This window comes from Salvia splendens, chromosome 9, assembly GCF_004379255.2.
Source record: "Salvia splendens isolate huo1 chromosome 9, SspV2, whole genome shotgun sequence".
Lineage (NCBI taxonomy): Eukaryota > Viridiplantae > Streptophyta > Magnoliopsida > Lamiales > Lamiaceae > Salvia > Salvia splendens.
The window spans coordinates 5,056,345-5,075,282 of NC_056040.1; the positions used below are offsets into that span (position 1 = coordinate 5,056,345).

At 35.6% G+C, this 18,938-nt stretch overlaps 2 protein-coding genes across 2 annotated transcripts; one reads left to right on the forward strand and one right to left on the reverse strand.

Moving 5' to 3' along the window:
• Positions 1-1,940: 1,940 nt before the first annotated feature.
• Positions 1,941-4,255, reverse strand: LOC121746878 (BES1/BZR1 homolog protein 2-like). The gene is made up of 2 exons (XM_042140830.1): positions 3,923-4,255; positions 1,941-3,292 (listed from the first exon to the last, which is right to left on the reverse strand). The coding sequence occupies exons 1-2, from the start codon at positions 4,148-4,150 to the stop codon at positions 2,588-2,590; spliced, it is 933 nt and encodes a 310-aa protein (XP_041996764.1). The 5' UTR covers positions 4,151-4,255; the 3' UTR covers positions 1,941-2,587.
• A 6,916-nt stretch (positions 4,256-11,171) lies between these two features.
• LOC121746876 (dolichyl-diphosphooligosaccharide--protein glycosyltransferase 48 kDa subunit-like) lies at positions 11,172-17,232 on the forward strand. Its single transcript, XM_042140828.1, has 13 exons — positions 11,172-11,539; positions 11,614-11,750; positions 12,713-12,838; positions 13,106-13,159; positions 13,291-13,407; positions 14,413-14,468; positions 14,554-14,595; positions 15,325-15,400; positions 15,508-15,579; positions 15,665-15,790; positions 15,862-15,966; positions 16,767-16,850; positions 16,966-17,232. The coding sequence occupies exons 1-13, from the start codon at positions 11,263-11,265 to the stop codon at positions 17,011-17,013; spliced, it is 1,320 nt and encodes a 439-aa protein (XP_041996762.1). The 5' UTR covers positions 11,172-11,262; the 3' UTR covers positions 17,014-17,232.
• The last annotated feature ends 1,706 nt before the right edge of the window (positions 17,233-18,938 follow it).

The window sequence follows — 18,938 nt, forward strand, 5'->3', positions numbered from 1 at the left end:
TCCGCCATTGCTCACATTAATGAATGTATAAACGGAGAGTAGTATGGTCTCCCATATTTAGTTTAAAACTATCACATTAATTAATTAATTATATTTCCTTTTGCATTTCTTCATACGGTTATTAATACATTGATTAATGAGGGGAGAGATGATCTTACCATACATTAATAATTCTACTTTTAAAGTCCCACATTAAATTATTAAAAAAATTTCTTCCGTCTCATCCAAAATGACTCATTTTTTTTTCGGACGGTCACAATATAAATGATTTGATACACCATAGTCCATAGCTTATGGTTGCCCCTCCAAGGGCCACAACACCATCATTCAGATGTAGACTTAGCACTGAAGTCTGAGGGGGCCTCCGAACAATCATAACTTGGTTTAATGTATCTATATACCATAGTTTCAAACACAAAATATTACTCTATGTCTCAGCTAAGTCGAGTCATTTACTTTTTAACAAAAAATAAAGCATCCAATCACTCTTACTTTATTTCATCACCTACTTTATTCTCTTTTTTATCTCTCCTACATTTTTCTCTATTCTATTTATTATACTTTCATTTAATATATTCAAAACAATTTATTAATCTCCGTGCTCAAAAGTTTTATACCAAATTAATTGGGACAGATGGAATAATATGTTAGTGCTGGCAGCTGACGTTCTAGCCTTCCTCCGGAAAGAAAGATGAGTGCTTGAATGACATTTTCGGTTTCTCATTTACACTTGTACACGACTTTTTATTTTGTCAATTTTATTATTGCTTAACACTTCCATTTTTCAAATACACACACTTTAATTTTAACTTTTACACATTAATATTTTTGTTTCACACACACTTTTCAATAAAATAACTTGATCGAATGACATTTTATGTTTCTCATTTACACTTGCACGCTTTAATTTTAAGTTATCCACTTTTATTGTTTCACACACTTTCCAATTTAAAAAACTCTCCCTATAATTATCATTTATTATTAATAATCAAATTCTTGTATTTTACACAAACCACAAACTAACTTGTTTTCTGCATCCGCCATTAGTCATATTAATAAATCACTTTGAAAATTTTTATTATTTTGAACAACAAATATGTACATAATTGATCTTTTAGGTATTCATAACTATATCGAACTTTCAATGTCAACGCTATTTTTAACGACAATCATCGTATATCTCTAGTTATTGTCACCACTTTTTTTTATTATTTGTCACTCACTATCCATCTATATCTACTTGGATTAATTTCTCAATTTACATTGTTACAAATTCCTACTAATTCAATTTCTTCGAATAATGGTTACAATAAAATAATTTAAACATGCATATTTTATTTGATAAATATTCATGTATTTATCCAACAATTATATATGTGAACTGCAATTAGAAATAGAAGATTTATAAATAACTTAATCTTCTAGTGCCCTATTTTTAATATGTAGAGTAATACTCCTATAGTCCTATTTAATAAAAAAAATATATGAATGAAAAAATTATGCAATATACAACCCAACTCACTTGCCAATTGGATCCGGACTGAACAGAATACAGATTTACAAAAAAAAATTCAACTCAGCTCAGTCCATTCAATGATGGGCCTGGGCTGGGTCAGGCATCAGTTTACTAAGTTCCACCAGCCCCTGGGTCTTGAGTTTTGACAACTCTTGTTATGAAATTTGAGTGCTAAATCTCACTTTCATGGAGTACAAGTTTTAGTAATAAAATATGAGTACATAAGTTGGTTGAATATAAACTTCATTTACCAAAAATAAAATGAGACATGTTTGTTCCAAAATGTGAATTCTAAACAGAAACTGTGGAAGTAATAATCATTATTAAAAAATATAAAAAGGAAGAATGTAGCAAATGAACAGTAATACGAAAAATGAGCTATATGGAAAACAGCTAGCATAAAAATGAAACTAGAAATGCTATATTTAGCGAAATACTAGTATTACCTTTTATACCTGAATTAAATAAAAACAATTACAGAGGTTTTAAAGCAGTGAGTGTGTGATAACACACCACCTAGCATCTACTGGTTGTCTGCAAAACTACACTAGAAATATTACATGAGTGAATGTAGAAGAAATGCAATGAGCTGCACAAATTCAAGAATGTAGAACTATTAAAATCTTTCTAATGTGTCTTCTGCCTTCAACTCGTGCCCCATGATGTGGATGCTCATGATTAGCAGAAAGCCCATCAATCATTGAGCAATCAAAATAAATAACTTTTTCAAACACATGTTTCTTTCTACAGAGGCCCTCTACCTGATTGATGAGTATACCAATCTTCCATTTTCTTAGTGTGTGTGCTGTGGACATCTAAAACAAATTTCCTCTTGCCCCAGGACCAGAAACTGTCTAAGACGCGGATCTAAACAGCTTCGAGTTTTCTCTTTCTATCATGGGCTGAGCCGATATTAGACTCAAGAATGTTGCCTGTGAAACGGGATTTGTGCAGTTGAGACGAAAAGATTTCAGATATCCAAGAACCATGTCATATCTCTGGCTATGATAGTTAAGCAAGAAGACACATTGTTTCTTTCATGTAGCTTATCTGTTTAGGAGCACTGGGAGATTAAGCCTGCGCTTTTCCACTCCCAAGTGTTAGCTCCAAATCATCCATTCCTACTTCATGAATCATTTCACCTTCCCACGCCTTCACTGCACCATTTTCAAACTCAAAATCAGAGCCTCGTGCCCTCTTTGCCACTGCTCCCCACCCAATTTGACCCTCATGAAGGCAAGTTTGCTGAGCCACAGGTTTCACAAGATTATAAGTTGGTGAAGCAGGAGCAACTGAGGATGAACCCGTCTGGAAGCTTACCCAGCGTGCAGAATCAGCTACAGAGATATCAGACTCATCGCATTCTGGAATTGGGGCAGGTGCAAAACGCCTACGACGAGTAGGACTGGAGGGGGCGGAGGCAGCAAAAATAGAGGGGACAAAAGAATTGAGTGGACCTTTGGGTATAGATTCCCAATTAAGCTTAGGCTTTGAGTTTCTAGTAGGAGACGAGAGAGGCGGTGTAACAGGAGCACTATTGGATATACGTAGAGGAGGAAGGGCCGAGGGGATTGACAAGTTGTGAAGGAAAGGTAAAATGTAGGAGGTCGGGTTTCCATCACGTGAGGGACTTGGAAAGGATGAAGATGTCGGGCTAGCTTGATAAGAAGGTATAGGACTGGGGAATGCTGAAGAATTCGGGCTTGGTTGCATTGATGAGCATACACTGTTATTCGCAGAAATCATCACAGTATCACCTTGTGGTGGCTTACATCCCTGAACAATAAAATACAAGTCACGGTTAGCATCATCATTTGCGACTCAATATCACCATATGAACAAGATATTGACGATCAAGTAAATCCACAAATTCAATATTTATTCACAAGCAGAGATTTTGAAGTCAATTAACACATGCCGAGCGTGTTGGGAAATTCAGAAAACCGCTTATTCGCAAATCGAGCAAGAAGCGTAATCACTTTAGCTCAAACATTTAGAGGACCCTCTCATTTCAGATCAAAACATGAGATTGAGAAATTCAAGTATCTACCTTCAACAATAAGCACACAGAATACAAGTTAAATAAACAAAATTCCCCATGGTAAAAATTAAAATTTGCCACCCAAAAATTATTCTCCTCTTTTCGACAATTCTAGAAACGGCAGAACATCAAAACCGAACTCGAGCACAAAAGTAAATAAGAATTAATTCTTACTAAATCGCTAAGGCATACTTCCTAGATCAGATCTAAAAGCATAAATCAACATAGACAGAGACAAAACCACCAATTTTGCTAAATCATCTGAACCAAGAGTAATCGACAATTAATAAACAGAGGGAGGGAAAACTGATCCCAAAAAGGAAAAAAAAAAGTAGAAACTGAAGAGCGATCGATGATTGACCGACCTTACGATAAGTGGTTCCATCCTCCTCGACAACCCAACCAGCTTCACGGCAGAGAGCCTTGAGCACTTCATTGTTGTCGCAGTGCTTGGGGAGCCGGTAATTGCCCTGAGCTCGGAGACCGGTGTAGATCTTGGCGGCGACGGCTCTCCTCCGGCGCTCTCTTCGCTTGTTGTTCTCCCTCTCCTTCCAGGTGGGCTGACGCCCGGTCGATGAACCACAAGCAGTCATTGGCCGCCGGGAAACGCCTCCACCGTTTGTGAATTATTGAGGTAGGAGCAGTAGTTGAAGAGGACGCAATTGGGACATGGTGGTCACGCTCCACTCCACGCTTTATTGCTAATTTCTCTATTTATTTAATTTTAATTTTATTTTTAATTTTATTTTTAATTTATTTCCGCCCGTGTCCCTTCGCCTATAAACTTTATTTTTATTTCTATTTTTAAATTTTTAATTTAGCGGAACAATTGGATGACAAAGTCGAACTATGCTACTCGGAATAATGAATGAATTAATACTACATCCGTTCCGTATTAACTGTCACATTTATTTTTCGACATTCGTTTTGTAAAAATAATAATAAATAAGTAAAGTGGAGAAATAGTGAGTTATGAGAGAATATAATGTAGAGAAGACCATTCTCTACCTTATTCTCTCTCTTATTTTATTATTTCTCGACTTTAATTATTTATTACTCCCCCCGTCCTTTAAATATAATCACAGTTTGACCGGGCACGAGTTTTAAGAAATATAATGAAAAGTGAGTTGAAAAGGTTGATATGAGGTGAGTCCTACTTTTAAAGTATTAGTTTTATAATAAAAATGTGTGTGTGAATAGGTCAGTGGAATGTGTGATCCACTACTAAAAATATTAAAAATTGAAATATGATAAATTTTATGGAATAGAAAGAAATAGAAAAATGCGATAAAATTTCAGGGACGGAAGAAGTATCATTTTTACAAAAACGAGGGCAGAAAGGTAAATGTGACAGTTAATACAGGAGAGGTAGTAGTAACTCGTAAAATTTGCCGTAAATCCTCGCTTCAGTACAATTACTCTTAAGTCTCTAATGTATAAATCGCATTACTATATAATTATTGGACTTTTCAGTATTTTATATTTAAATTGATTTATGTATATTAACTATTAAATAAATGATTGTATTACTACATATTTAGACTTTTTGGCTCAAATGAAACTAATAAATATATCTCTTGCACATTGGTGGCAAAATTACAATAATACGACTCCCCTTAAAAACAGATAATATCAAAATATATTTTGGGGACATTAATCATTTATTTATAATAAGCTGGAGTTTGTGGGCCACACGCATTTATTCGGAGATGGAGTAAATAATAGAGAGATTGGGCCCCACTTTTGGAAATTAACGCGTTTGCCTGTTTCGGTAATGGCCGAAATGTCACGCTTCTCTATGTTATTAGTTAGGTCATCCACTACGCTGTCTCTATACCGTCCCTTTAACTGTCTCTTAACTACTATTTGAGCACTATTTGAGGGCCTCCCTGTCCTTTTTTCCTCCATCCCTTAATTAAGGGACGGAACCTGCAACGCTCCGTCTCTTAACCGTCTCTATACCGTCCCTTAATTAATATTCATTCAATTTCATTTAGAATTTTTTTTCTACCCAATTCAATTTAAACAAACACACTTTATTAAAAAACACACAAACTAAATAAACACACAAAATAAAAAAGACACAAAATAAAAAAACACACAAAATAAAAAAAAAACTACTCCGCCGGCGAATCATCCTCTGGAGGCGGTCGAGGTTTAGGGGGTGTCGGAAGGTCAAGTTGTGCTGCCATAGCAACAATTCCGTTCCACCAGGCCGTGAATTTGGCGTACGAGAAGTGGGAAGTGTCCGCCATTAGGGCGGTCATGTACGCCACCATAAGTGTGTCCGAGCCTCCCCGCGAGCCCGAGGCCGACTGGCTTGATTCGCCTCGGCCCTTCCTTGCTCTAGCCGCTTTCGCCGCCTTCGTCCCTTGCGGCCGACGGCGCCCACGTGCGGATCCTCCAGCATCGCCGACCGTACCCGCAAACTCCCGGGATTCAGCCTCAGGTTGGCTGATGCCATCGGTGTCACCACCAGACGCACCACCAGACGAGTATTGGCCACTCGCCGTATGCTTCGTGCGCTTCGAGGTTGAGCCCTAGCTGGAGCGGAAACCTCCGGCCCACCGTTCCTCGTCCTTGACGGCCTGCCAAACATCAACAAATTTGAATTGATGACCCTCGTCCTGGTAGTAGGCGCGCAAAGCGGACGTCAAAATGTCGGTGGCCGTGGCGCCGCTTTGGTAGCGCGCCTCTTCAGTCGAGTAGATGCCGCATAATTTTTTGATCTGTCGGTCGACTCGGTCAAAGTGAGAGCGGAGCATTTTAACTTTGCGCTTGCGGGAGCCTTTCGGCTTTATCTGGTGGTAGACCTCGCAGACCTTTTCCCAGAAACACTTCCGGGTTTGTTGATTCCCGACGATGGGATCGTACGAGACCGTGATCCAGGCGTTGTACACCGCCATCGTTTCGAAGTTGCTGTACTAATGCCGGCCAAGATCCTCTTCTTCTTCTTCCTCCTTGTCCTCGCCCGCCTGGGGTTGTACACCGCCAGTGCCACCTCCACCGCCTCGGCCACCTCCACCGCCAGTGCCACCGGGAAAATCCTCCCGGATCTGGGATAATCCCTGCGAATACCGCGTGGCGGAGGGACGAACATATGCATCAAGGTCAAAATTGGGTGGTTGGTACCCCCCGGCGTCGCCGAACCCTGAGTCTCAGGGGTTGACGAACCGGAACCGCCCAATGTGTTGATCATGGTCTCTCAATCGCCGAACGCGTTGAGATCCCACCCGCCGGAGCCGGAACCGCCGTAGTTGCCGTCGCCGTCGCCGGACATCTTGAGTTGGTTTATGAAAATTTGAGAGAAAATTTGAGAGAAAATTTAGATGATAGGAAGAATAGATGTGTAGTTGTGTGTGAAATGATGATGAGTTTAGGAGTATTTATAGAGTAAAAAAATTAATAAAAAATTAAAAAAATTATAAAAAAAAACAAAAAAACGGTATTATTACCGTTACAAATTTTTTTTTTAAAATTCGATTTTTTTTTAAAAAAAATATTTATTGCGTCAGCACGTGACGACGCCTACTCGCGAGCCGGCGAGTGGGCGTCACGCACAACGCCGGGTTGCTCCACGTCGCCTCGGCGCGTGGCGAGACAGCCCGTCTCGTGGCTCGCCGGGACGAGACGCGGGACGAGACGGGACGAGATGGAGGCTGCAAAGGGTCGCACCGGCGTCCCGTCTCGCCGGGACGAGACGCGAGACTCCGGCGAGACCCGTAGTGGATGGTCTTAATTAACAAAATTATGAACCTAACTAATTAATAAGATTATGATGACGTTCGGTTATTATGACTAATATCATGAGACTATTCATTTAAGATTAAGTTGTGAGATTATTTTAGTTAGAGGGGGAGACTATGATTAATTATCATAAGACTATCCATCTAAGATTAAGCTGAAGGGTTCAATCTTATAAATTAAACCTAATACATATTTAATTATGAAATAAAGTTTGCTAGTTGTAATAGAAACTCATTATTTATCCATAAAAGGGCAGCAGAATAGCCAACGGCACGTGCGGGATGAAGCAAGCTGGCAAAGGGTAATTGATGTGACAATTTTTTATACAGTATAGTCTAAATGCTTTTAATTGTAGTTCATCAAACGTGTGTTGCCTTTATAATAAATCGCCGCTCTCACCTAACGATTAAATGCGAACGCTGCATATAATTTCTACTGATACATGCCGTAGTTGATACCATTTTTTTTTAAAATTTTAGATGGATTTAAATCCAAGATTCTTACATAAGTAGTAAAAAGGGTGATCAAATTTTAACTTGTACTACTTGTTTTTAATTTATATTATTGGTGCATTGAAAGAATGGTGGCCAAAGCTTCAATCCAATTATCCAAAAACAGTTCAAACTAACCTACTAATATGAAATAAAGTTTGCTAGTTGTACAAAAATGAAAACAAAAAATAAAATCGACCTGTCACATGTAGGCATGGTCCAAATTCATTGAACTTATCCTTTACAACAAAGCTTGAATAAGAAAATGGGTGACCACCCAACCACCCCACCGCACGGGCTGCCGCACGTGCATGATTCCACGTTCAATGTCTTTATCTTTCTTCGATTTAATGCATTCATTATTCATACCTTCTACTATAAAATATAGCAATAAATATTTCCACTCGTTTCTCTTATCGTTATGCGTCTCTTTTGACTTTATCAACTTATACATAAATATGTATATCCGTGTTTTATCAATCAAACAAGGTTAACATAGATTAGACTATATTTTCCATTAAATTTTATATTTCATTGTTTTCGATCATTTTAGTTCAATTCAATATTCTAGATACTTTATCTCAATCTGAGTAGATCTCGAATCGGTTGTAAGTTGTAACACTGGGCTGGGCTGGGCTGGGCTGGCTTGTAGAGAGATGCCCGAAAATCAGTGTATTTATATTTAAATAGTAGCCCAAAAGTTATAAGCTAGGCCAGCCAACCTTTCGGGCTCGATGGCCCAATCGTTCCACACGAGAGTCTTACTTAGCCCAACTTAAACATTTCGTAATGGGGTGTTAGGTAGCCAGGTAGGTGCGTAGTGATACACAAAATGGAAATAGGATTTGATTGTTTTTGTTTTTTGAATTGATTAACTGTGATTAAGGATAAATTAAAGGATACTAGATTAGATGAAAATTTACGATTTTATTTGTAAATATTGGGAAAATGTGAAACGGGGACAAACAAAACCAATTGTAGTAATTTTTGTTAAAATCAACTTAAAATATTGTGATGATAAAATAATTATATAATAAGATGATTAGAGGTTTGGATATATAGCCTCAAAGAAAACGGCTAGAAGCCTTCATCTAAGACTGAGGTCTGAAGATACGCCAACTATTGAAGTAGTGAAATGAACAAAGGCTAGAAGAACCAATGAAAAGATACTACTCCAACACTGAAGATGCCCACATTTTCATTTTAGTTTGTTTAACTTAAATATACACTTTTCATATTTAAAAACAAGTTTATCTCTCATCTGTCCTTATTAAAATACCCAACTACCTTTCATCTCTCTACTTTAATACACTAATTTTTCCAAAAATTCTGTGCTACTATCAATTAAAACTTTGTATTGAACCATGCTTATAACTTAATAGGATGATTTAGGGGTGGTTATTCGGTCGGTTCAGTTATTGACCGAACCAACTTGTCGGTTAACCGACCCCAAAATTTCATCAAAAAATTAAGCGGAACCGACTCGATCTCAAGTTCGGTCACTTAATTAACCGACTCGGTTATAACCGGTCGGTTATCGATTATAACCGAACTAACCGAATTGAAATGAAAATTGTTTATGGTTTTTAACATTTCATCTACTTTTTTATTATTATTATTATTATTATTATTATTATTATCATTATATTTCTATTTACAAGTAATACATAAATTGTTTAGGCACTTTAAAAGACTTAACTTTAAATGATCTAAAATATAAAAACTTTTTTCCAATAATAAGTGAAGGGTTATCCTATTTTAAAAATAGTAATAATGCTTAACCACTTTATTGAATTTGAGAGATTTTATTTATAAAATACTAATATTTAGAAACTTTATAAGCTTTGAGATATTATAAGTATAACTGATAGTAATACAAATTAAAATAGACTTTTTTGACATTACAATATGACACTTTGACAAAATTTGGAAGTAAATTACAATTTCTTCTATTGTGACAAAGTTTGAAAGTAAATTACAATTTCTTCTATTATTAATTAAAATATAATTAGAATTAAAATTATTTATGGTTTTAACTTTTAACTTTCCATATACTTTATTATTATTATTATTATTACTATTATTATTATTATTATTATACTCCTATTTATAAGTAATACATAAATTGTTTAGGCACTTTAAAAGACTTAAAATTTACATGATCTATAATTTAAAAACTTTTCTCCAATAATAAGTGAAAGGTTATTCTTTTTTTAAAATAGTAATGCTTAAGCACTTTATTGACTTTGAGATATAAATTTATAAGTATAATACTATAATTGATAGTGACACAGATTAAAATGGACTTTTTTGACATTGCAATACGAGACTTTGACAAAATTTAGATATAAATTACAATTTCTTCCATTGTGACAAAGTTTGAAAGTAAATTATAATTTCTTCTAGTGTTAAATAAACATATAATTGAAATTAAAATTGAATTTAATTCGGTTATCGGTTATAACCGATGTTATAACCAGTCTTGGAGCAAAACGTAAAACCGGTACCGAACCGATAACCGTAAATTTCAGTTATCGGTTAACCTATAACCAACCGATCGGTTCCGATTCGGTTCTCGGTTAACCGAAAACCGTTTACCCACCCCTTGGATGATTCATATAAATCGACCAAAACAACTAGCTTATATACGGGTTTAAGCAAGTGAAAACTTGTTATTGAACAAATAATAGTATATGTACGAATGTGGTGTCTTAAAGCCTTATAGCTAATCGCTTGTTACGAAAACTATTGCTTAGTCAATTATAAAGCCAACTAGTCGTTCATCCCACCGAGTTGTATACTTGTATGTATAAGGTGTTAGTTTTGAGTAGTGTGTTGTTTGTGATAGTAGCTTAGTAACACTTAATGTTCCTACTTATGAACAAAATGTCTTAATACAGAATGATATAGAATTTGAGTTGTTTGCAACTTTAGATTTAGATCTAATAGAACACGTGTGTGATCTCAAGTAAGAGCTTGATAAGTAAGTAAGTTGATGCTTATTCCATTCGATCACTTTGTTGTTATAGTACCTAAGAGTTTCCTAGTTTGAATGCATAAATTACTTGGTTTGGAGTCTTTGAACCAACAAACAACATAGTACTGCCGCTCGGACACGGGCCTTATCTTGTGATTTTGTTCACCATTCAACAACTGAAAATACAAGATTTCCTTCCAATTTTAGCCTATTATTTATTTTTGGATGGTTTATAAATTATAATGTCGAGTTCCTAATTTGATTGAATTACGAAAAGCTCGTCGAAATCTGAATCAAGGTTGAACATTTTCTTGACGAAAAAAACTTGGAACATTAATTTTGATTGGTCATTAAAAAATGTGAAGTGGAAAATTAGGGATTCATTGATTTGTAAAACAAGTCAACTGTTTTATCACATTTGCGCCTTCTACACTCGCTGACACTGTCACTGTCACTGCAGCTAAACCCTTGCTTCGCTCAAAGCTCAAAAATGGCAGCGCCAAAAGTCGCCTTCCTCCTGCTCAACCTAATTTCAATCCTGCCGCTCCTCGTCTCCTCGTTCTCCCCCGATCGCCCCACGGATCGCCGGATTCTTGTTGTGCTCGACGATCTCTCCCTCAAATCCTCTCATTCCCTATTCTTCTCATCCCTAAAATCCCGAGGTTTCGATCTCGATTTCAAGCTCGCAGACGATCCCGCCATTGCGGTCAAGCGATATGGCCAGTATATGTACGATGGGCTCATTCTGTTGTCTCCTTCCACCGAGCGTAAGTTAATTGCATTTGTTTTTTTATGAAGAAACCAGCTTGCTTCTCCCTCTGATGGATGTAGATTTATGTAGGTTTTGGGGGGTCATTGGATGTGGAGGGGGTTTTGGATTTCGTTGATTCCGGTCATGACTTGATTGTGTCGGCGGATGCAAATGCATCGGATTTGATTCGGAACATTGCTGCTGAATGCGGGGTTGATTTTGATGAGGTGGGTGATTTATTATTGTTAGATTTATCACTAAATTCTGATACTACGTGATCCTAGAATTTGAGTTGAGGGATGTTAAATTATTCAAGCTTATCTCACAGTTCAATCCTCATACAGCTGCATAACAACTGATAGATGTCTAGTCTTATAGAAATAAGATACACAGCTGCCCCAGTATCTATAGGTTCTGAACTATGATTCGTGCTGCACTTTCCATCGGTCGAGAGTTCAAAACCAAGTTACTGAAAAGAAAACGTAGCTAGCATAAGTAATTAATCTTGGTGCGAAGGCTACCTATTTTTGTTGGTCATATGGGAAATGAAATGGGGTCACATTGTCTCCAAATTGTTTTGTCGTAGGATGTTAAGGGTGTTCTCCCCTAACAAGGTTTCGACGTCGACGAGAGATCGACGACGAGAAGATAACAATGGTGGACGTCACGGGCTTTCCCCGGGATCAGCTCCAAAACTAGGATTTATGCGTAAAAAGTAAAGAAGACGTAAAATAGGGAATTATGATATTTCTTCATTGATTGAATAGAGAGAAGAACAATAGTCCTATTTATAATAGGAATACTAACTTAACGAGCAAGAAATAGATATCCTAAAGATACGATAAATTAAAATAACTAATTAATAAAGATATGGGGATCTCATGTGGATATGCACGTATCATAGGACCAAATAATCCACCAACATCTTTGCTATTTTTTTATCCGCAAGGTGTTTACCAAAACATGCCTAATTTCAGAATAGAAGTACATGAAATAGACCTAATACTATTATGAATTCATTGGTGAAATTACTGAATGTAAGTGTACTGCACACCATTACTGACTTATACCAAAATATTTGCTTTGCGCTGAATAAATTCTTCTAGATATGTTTACTAAATCTTGATTATAGTATTTATAAACATGATCTTTCTATATGTGTTGATAGTGATATTCTTATGCTGAGCAGGATCCCTCTGCTGTTATTGTTGATCACAGTAGTTATGCTGTGTCAGAAACTGAGGGAGATCATACCTTAATTGCTGCAGATGATTTTATTCAGTCTGATGTTATTCTTGGAAACAAGAAAATTGAGGTCAGTTTTCCGAGGTGTACATCTACCTATCTGGTATCATCATACATAGGTCGTTACACAACTGAGTGACTTGACCATGTAAATGCCATGAGTACTTGTGTGCACATGTGTTCCATCAATAATTTAAATTCTCTTTCTTAGGTCTCATGTTTGTTGAACTTGTTTCTTCACTTTCATGTCCTTCAAAAATACATACTATCAGCCTGAGAAAGCAAGCATCACTTTTTTTAAATTTTTTTATATGTAAAATTGTTGTATTTTTGACAGGCCACTGTGCTTTTCAAAGGGATTGGACATTCACTTAATCCTGCTAATAGCATGGTATGTCGAAGCCTACTACTTCAGTCTGTTCTGTACTGTAAAGTTATGTAATCTGACTTTTTGAATACTAATTCAAGCCATGACAGGTTACCGAAAATAACCATTTTCTGTGTTCTCTATCCAATTTTCAGGTTTTAAAAGCTCTTTCTGCATCACCTTCCTCATATTCCACCAATCCAAGCTCAAAGCTGTCTAGCCAGCCACCATCGCTCTATGGAACAGCCATCTCACTAGTCTCAGTTGTGCAGGTTCCTTGTTCTTTAGTTTTTTCCCTGTATGCATAACTTGTTGAAATCTTTGCCTTACTCTGAAAATCTGTTTTTTATTTTTTTTTATTAGTGAACCTGCTTGAGTTATCGGTCGGACATATTTATCTCTCATTATACTTCAATGTAATTGCACCCTGCAGTACAAACCATGTTCTTTAGGCTCTTAAATAGAAACGTTGGATGTTTATTGAGGCCATGATCACTTTATTAAATTGACTTGCAGTTCATGTAAGATTATCATTTTGTGGTCCACCTCCACCTGCAGTTTTGTATTGCTTCTCCCCATTTACCTTTCTATAATGTACTCTCTACCAACATTTTGATTGCTGGAAAATTGATGAGAAAGCAAATTATATTTCTTCCTCTATAAGCTACTAGTACAACAACAAACAAAAAAGCCCTTACTCGTTAGAACACAAAATATTTCTTGATAAGCTACAACAACAACAAACAACTAAGCCCTTACTTCAAATCTTTAGTACGCCCTCCGTCCCACAAAAGGTGTTACATTTTCCGTTTTAGTTTGTCCTACTAAAGATGTCACATTTCCAGTTTTGGAAAATGTTCTCTCCCACATTAATATAAAAATGATATTTTGTCTCTTCACTTAACACAAAATATAAAACCTCCTAAAATCTTGTGCCACCCCACAAGTATGACATCTTTTATAGGACAGAGGAAGTACAATTTTTTTTCGTATCCTCAAGTTTTCAGCATTGTCTGCTTTGAAACTATGGACATGTTACAGTGTAAGATCAATTGGTTCACTAGTGTAGCTGTAAAGGTGGTCTTCTTAATTTTGCATAGATCTTTGATTCTTTTATCTATCCTTACACGATTATGCTTTTATTATTCCTTCGTTGCAGCTTATTTTATTATGTTTTCCTTTATGATGCATTTCTCTAGTTTGACTAACAATAGACATGTAGAAGTGAGGCCAAAGACATTCAGTTTTTCCCTATATAATTACATGAATTGACGCAGGCTAGGAATGCTGCACGAATCATGATATCTGGTTCATTGGACATGTTCAGCAACAGGTGTGTTGATATTCATCTCACCTTCTGGTTCTTTTAATGATATAGCTCGCCAGAGTTTTTAATACTGGTTTGCATCTCTGACCAGGTTGTTCAGAGCAGGAGTGCAAAAAAGTGGGAGTTTGAATAAGTGAGTGAAGCTCTCTGCTATATTTGTACTCTAAGTGGCTAGCAAAAATTCGTAATCTTTGTTTAGTTTCTTCTGAAGTTTGCATCTGTAATGTAATCTCTCATACTCCCTCCGTTCCATAAAAATATGTGCACTTACCATTTTCGTCCGTCCTACAAAAATATGTGCATTCCATTTTTGTAAAGTTATATCAATTTAATAATGTAAGTCCCACTATCCACTAACACTACTTTAACTATCATTCTCCTCCTCTCTCTTACTTTACCATATCATTCTCCTCCTCTCTCTTACTTTAACAATTTTTTCTTACTTCCCGTGCCATCTCATCCGCCCATATTTTTATGGGACGGAGGGAGTATAATTTAACATTTTTAGCTCTATTAATTTTTCAAGCTAAAATTATTCCATGTTTAGAATGAAAACAATGTCATACCATCTTGAGGTCTCTGTGCATAGCGCATATTACTCTGTGGCTGTGTTCAAAGTATGAATGACCCCTCTGATCGAACATCAACTCTCGGTTAATTAAATTTAGCATACAGATGTGTTTTGTAGACTGTAGTTTTTGTTCACTAAATTGTGAAAGAAAAAAAAATCATATTTCATCTAATGCTTTAAAATTATAGTACTATGATATTCTAGAGGAAGGCAGGAAGCCAAGAATTTTATGCTGTCATTGGCTTTTCTATATCTGGATGTGACTTACAGATATCTTAAATGTGTGGGCAGGTATGAGAAATCTGGCAATGAACAGTTTATCACTGAACTTAGCAAATGGATTTTCCATGAAAGGGGTCATCTGAAGGTGATCTATATTATTTTGGCAATGTAACTTCTTGTTATCAGGATTCAGGACCCAATGGAATACCCTATTTTGGCAACTTGAGTTAATTGATTGTTCTTGAATCCTAGGCTGTGAATCTTAGACACAACAAAGTTGGTGAAAGTGAAGAGCCTTCGATGTATAGGATCAATGATGACCTGGTTAGCCTGCTGTTCTTCTTTACCAAGCTTTCTGCACACTATATGCAAGAGCTTTCCCTGGTTGATTAAATTAATATACCTGCAGGAATTTTCTGTTGAAATTTTTGAATGGTCTGGAAGTAGTTGGGTACCACATGTTTCAAAGGACGTTCAGGTGCAGTTCTACATGATGAGCCCCTATGTCTTGAAAACTTTGTCAACAAATGGGAAGGTAGTTTTCTTAAAATCATAAAAAATTTTGTAAAATACCAGGATTTTCACATGTTTGTACTTTTGTTGTAGGGGCTCTATCACACTTCATTCAAGGTACCAGATGTTTATGGAGTTTTCCAGTTTAAGGTTGAGTATCAGAAGCTGGGATACACTAGTTTATCGCTTTCAAAGCAGGTGAGTCATAGTAATTTCTGATTTTGTTTTGTGCTTTCAGTTGCCCTTAATACATGATTAAATGATACTCCCTCCGTCCCATGATATTAGAGTCATTTCTTTTGGCACAAGAATTTAGGAGGTGTTGTTTAGTGGTGTAAGTGGAGTTGGTAATAAAGTAAATTTTTACCATAAATAGAAATGGCCCAAGTATGTTGGGACACCCCAAAGTGGTATACGAGTCTAATATCTTGGGACAGAGGGAGTAAGAATTAGTTGCTTGATTGGAGAAACAGACTAACCTGGATTCTAATTTGAAAGATGTATCCCAGAAACTCGTTCGAAGTAGAGTTTTACTTATCTGAGAGTAAACAGTAATTCGCTTGACTTGCTCGGAAGGCATGATTGCCTGTTTATATTACTCCATTAAACTTACTAATCTAACATGTTCGGTTATGCAAGCTTGGAGTATTTGGATCACTCTCATTTTCATTTTGGGATGAGTAAAATAAAACGGCAGTTTACTTACAGAGGTTGCACTGCATCTGCCATATGTTTCTATGACATAAGAAAAGAACGAACACGTGTTAAAAAAGTATACAAGGAATATGCATATGTTTATTTATTTAATAAAAAAGGATAAAAAATGGTTCTCCATTTACCCCATGGCAGTGGTGACTCGAAACCCCAATCCATTGGTTAGAGGGGAAGCATCTTAGCTTGTCTTATCAACTAAGCTGCTCTTAATCGTCAAGGAATATACTTTTGTTACTTGCCAATAAAGGAATAACAGTAACAGATGAGACTTGATCATTTTATAGATTCCTGTACGGCCATTCAAGCATAATGAATATGAAAGATTCATCACGACAGCTTTTCCATATTATGGAGCTTCATTTTCCATGGTAAACACCCCTCTCTCTATCTCTCACTCATGTTTCTAGTAAGTATGATTAACTTAAACAAGAAGCACAGGGATATTATGTAGATGTTTTTACTAAATACATGATTGAACTGCAGATGGCTGGATTCTTCATCTTCAGCGGCGTTTACCTCTACAACAAGTAGAACTGATGTGATGGATTTAGTTCCCCCACCTTCGAAATGGTACTAGGAAACACATCTTTTTTGTTTTCTTCTATTCTGGAAAGAGACATGTAAAAATTTAGCCAAATATTGTTGAATACATAGATAAAGGTCACACTACTCTAATCATACTTCTACTTGAAACATGTGATTCGCACTGATTTAGCTATATCTCTATGATGAATTATTTTCGTAGCATCACATTATTATATTGGAGTAGGTTTCTTTGCGATTTCAAATTACTAGTAAGTTGTGTGAGCTACAGGTTTATTAGTTTATTCGGGTGAATTTAACACCCATAGTTTTAGAAAAAGAAATAGTAAATACATTCTTATTCTGTAGAGTAAAAATTCCAGGTCACTCCATACCATAGTAGCATAATCACTTGGTGTGCCTCACCATTAATTTCTTGACAAATGGAACTAAAAGGGCCCACATGCCACGTCAATTGGATATAAATTTAGCAAATTGATGGCACAAAATATAGACATCCATTTAATAATTTTATGGAAAGTGGCATTATATTAAATTTGGAAATTACCACATAATTAATTGGATTGGCATAAACGGAGTACAAGGAGTATATATGTATTTGACCTCAGTATATGATAATATTATACGTACATATAAAAAAGTAATCATAATGCATTTATTATATATTGGCGTGCCATTATTTTGAGAATAATAATACCAATAAACACATAAAAAATTAAGCATATTGCATTAATAATAATATGGTAATTATAGTATAATATTATTATTATGTAATTGCCAATTGGTGTTCCATTACTCTGTGTATAATAATATTATACACGGTAAAATATAATAAAATTTTTAATTTATTATGCTAACAAATTAAGGTATAGGTCATAAATTTATTGGTAATTTTTTTGTATATATATAAATATAAAACAATAAAAAAGAAGTCTTATCCATAGAATCTAAAATATACACTATTAAAGAATTGTTATAGTATAATTTTTTCCTTAGACTTGAAAAATGAAAAATAATGCAATATGGTTACTTTTTTATGTGTATAATATCATCGTATTATGATATCAATATACGCGTGTATATATATAGAGAGAGAGGTGTGATCAAATACAAACCTCTATCTATAATACAAACTACAAACTTTAATCCTACACACTCCTTGTAAGTAGTCAACGGTTAGCAATGAGATTCATATGTCACTGTCAACGCCTAATACAAATTCTGTCACTGGGGGAATGTCAACGCCTAATACAAATTCTGTCACTTGAGAATTGTCAATGTCAACGCCTAATACAAATTCTGTCACTTGGGGGAATGTCAACAATGTCAATGCCTAAAGTTTGTATAGTTTGTATTATAGAGGGTTTGTAGATTATAATGACTATATATATATATATATATATATATATATATATATATATATATATATATATATATATATATATTGTAGTAGTATATGGCAACCCAATTAATTATGTGGTAATTTCCAAATTTAATATTATGCCACTTTCCATAAAATTATTAAATGAATGTCTATATTTTGTGCCATCAATTTGCTAAATTTATATCCAATTGATGTGGCATGTGAGCCTTTTTAGTTCCATTTGTCAAGAAATTAATGGTAAGGCGCATCGCGCACCAAATCATTATGCCATCATGGTATGGATTGACCATAGTTGGAACAAATGGTAAATATAGCACATTTTTTGAACAGGGAGAATATTATTTGCTGAATCGCAGCCCTACCATTTTCTGTTGGTCAAATTTGGCTCCTTTTATGTTATAGAGATAATATTTGTCCTTTAATTATGTCACGTAATTGAACATGTGGTCTGATATGTCAATAATACTCATAAATGCATTATAAACTCAATCAAAGTCAATAAAAGAATTAAAATTATTCAATTTTTCGC

Coding starts and splice junctions, on each gene's coding strand:
- LOC121746878 (XM_042140830.1), bottom strand. CDS start 4,150: ATGACTGCTTGTGGTTCATCGACCGGGCGTCAGCCCACCTGGAAGGAG. Junction 3,293..3,922: donor ATGGAACCACTTATCGTAAG/GTCGGTCAATCA, acceptor TTTATTGTTCAG/GGATGTAAGCCACCACAAGG.
- LOC121746876 (XM_042140828.1), top strand. CDS start 11,263: ATGGCAGCGCCAAAAGTCGCCTTCCTCCTGCTCAACCTAATTTCAATC. Junction 13,160..13,290: donor TTAATCCTGCTAATAGCATG/GTATGTCGAAGC, acceptor TCCAATTTTCAG/GTTTTAAAAGCTCTTTCTGC. Junction 14,469..14,553: donor TTGGACATGTTCAGCAACAG/GTGTGTTGATAT, acceptor ATCTCTGACCAG/GTTGTTCAGAGCAGGAGTGC.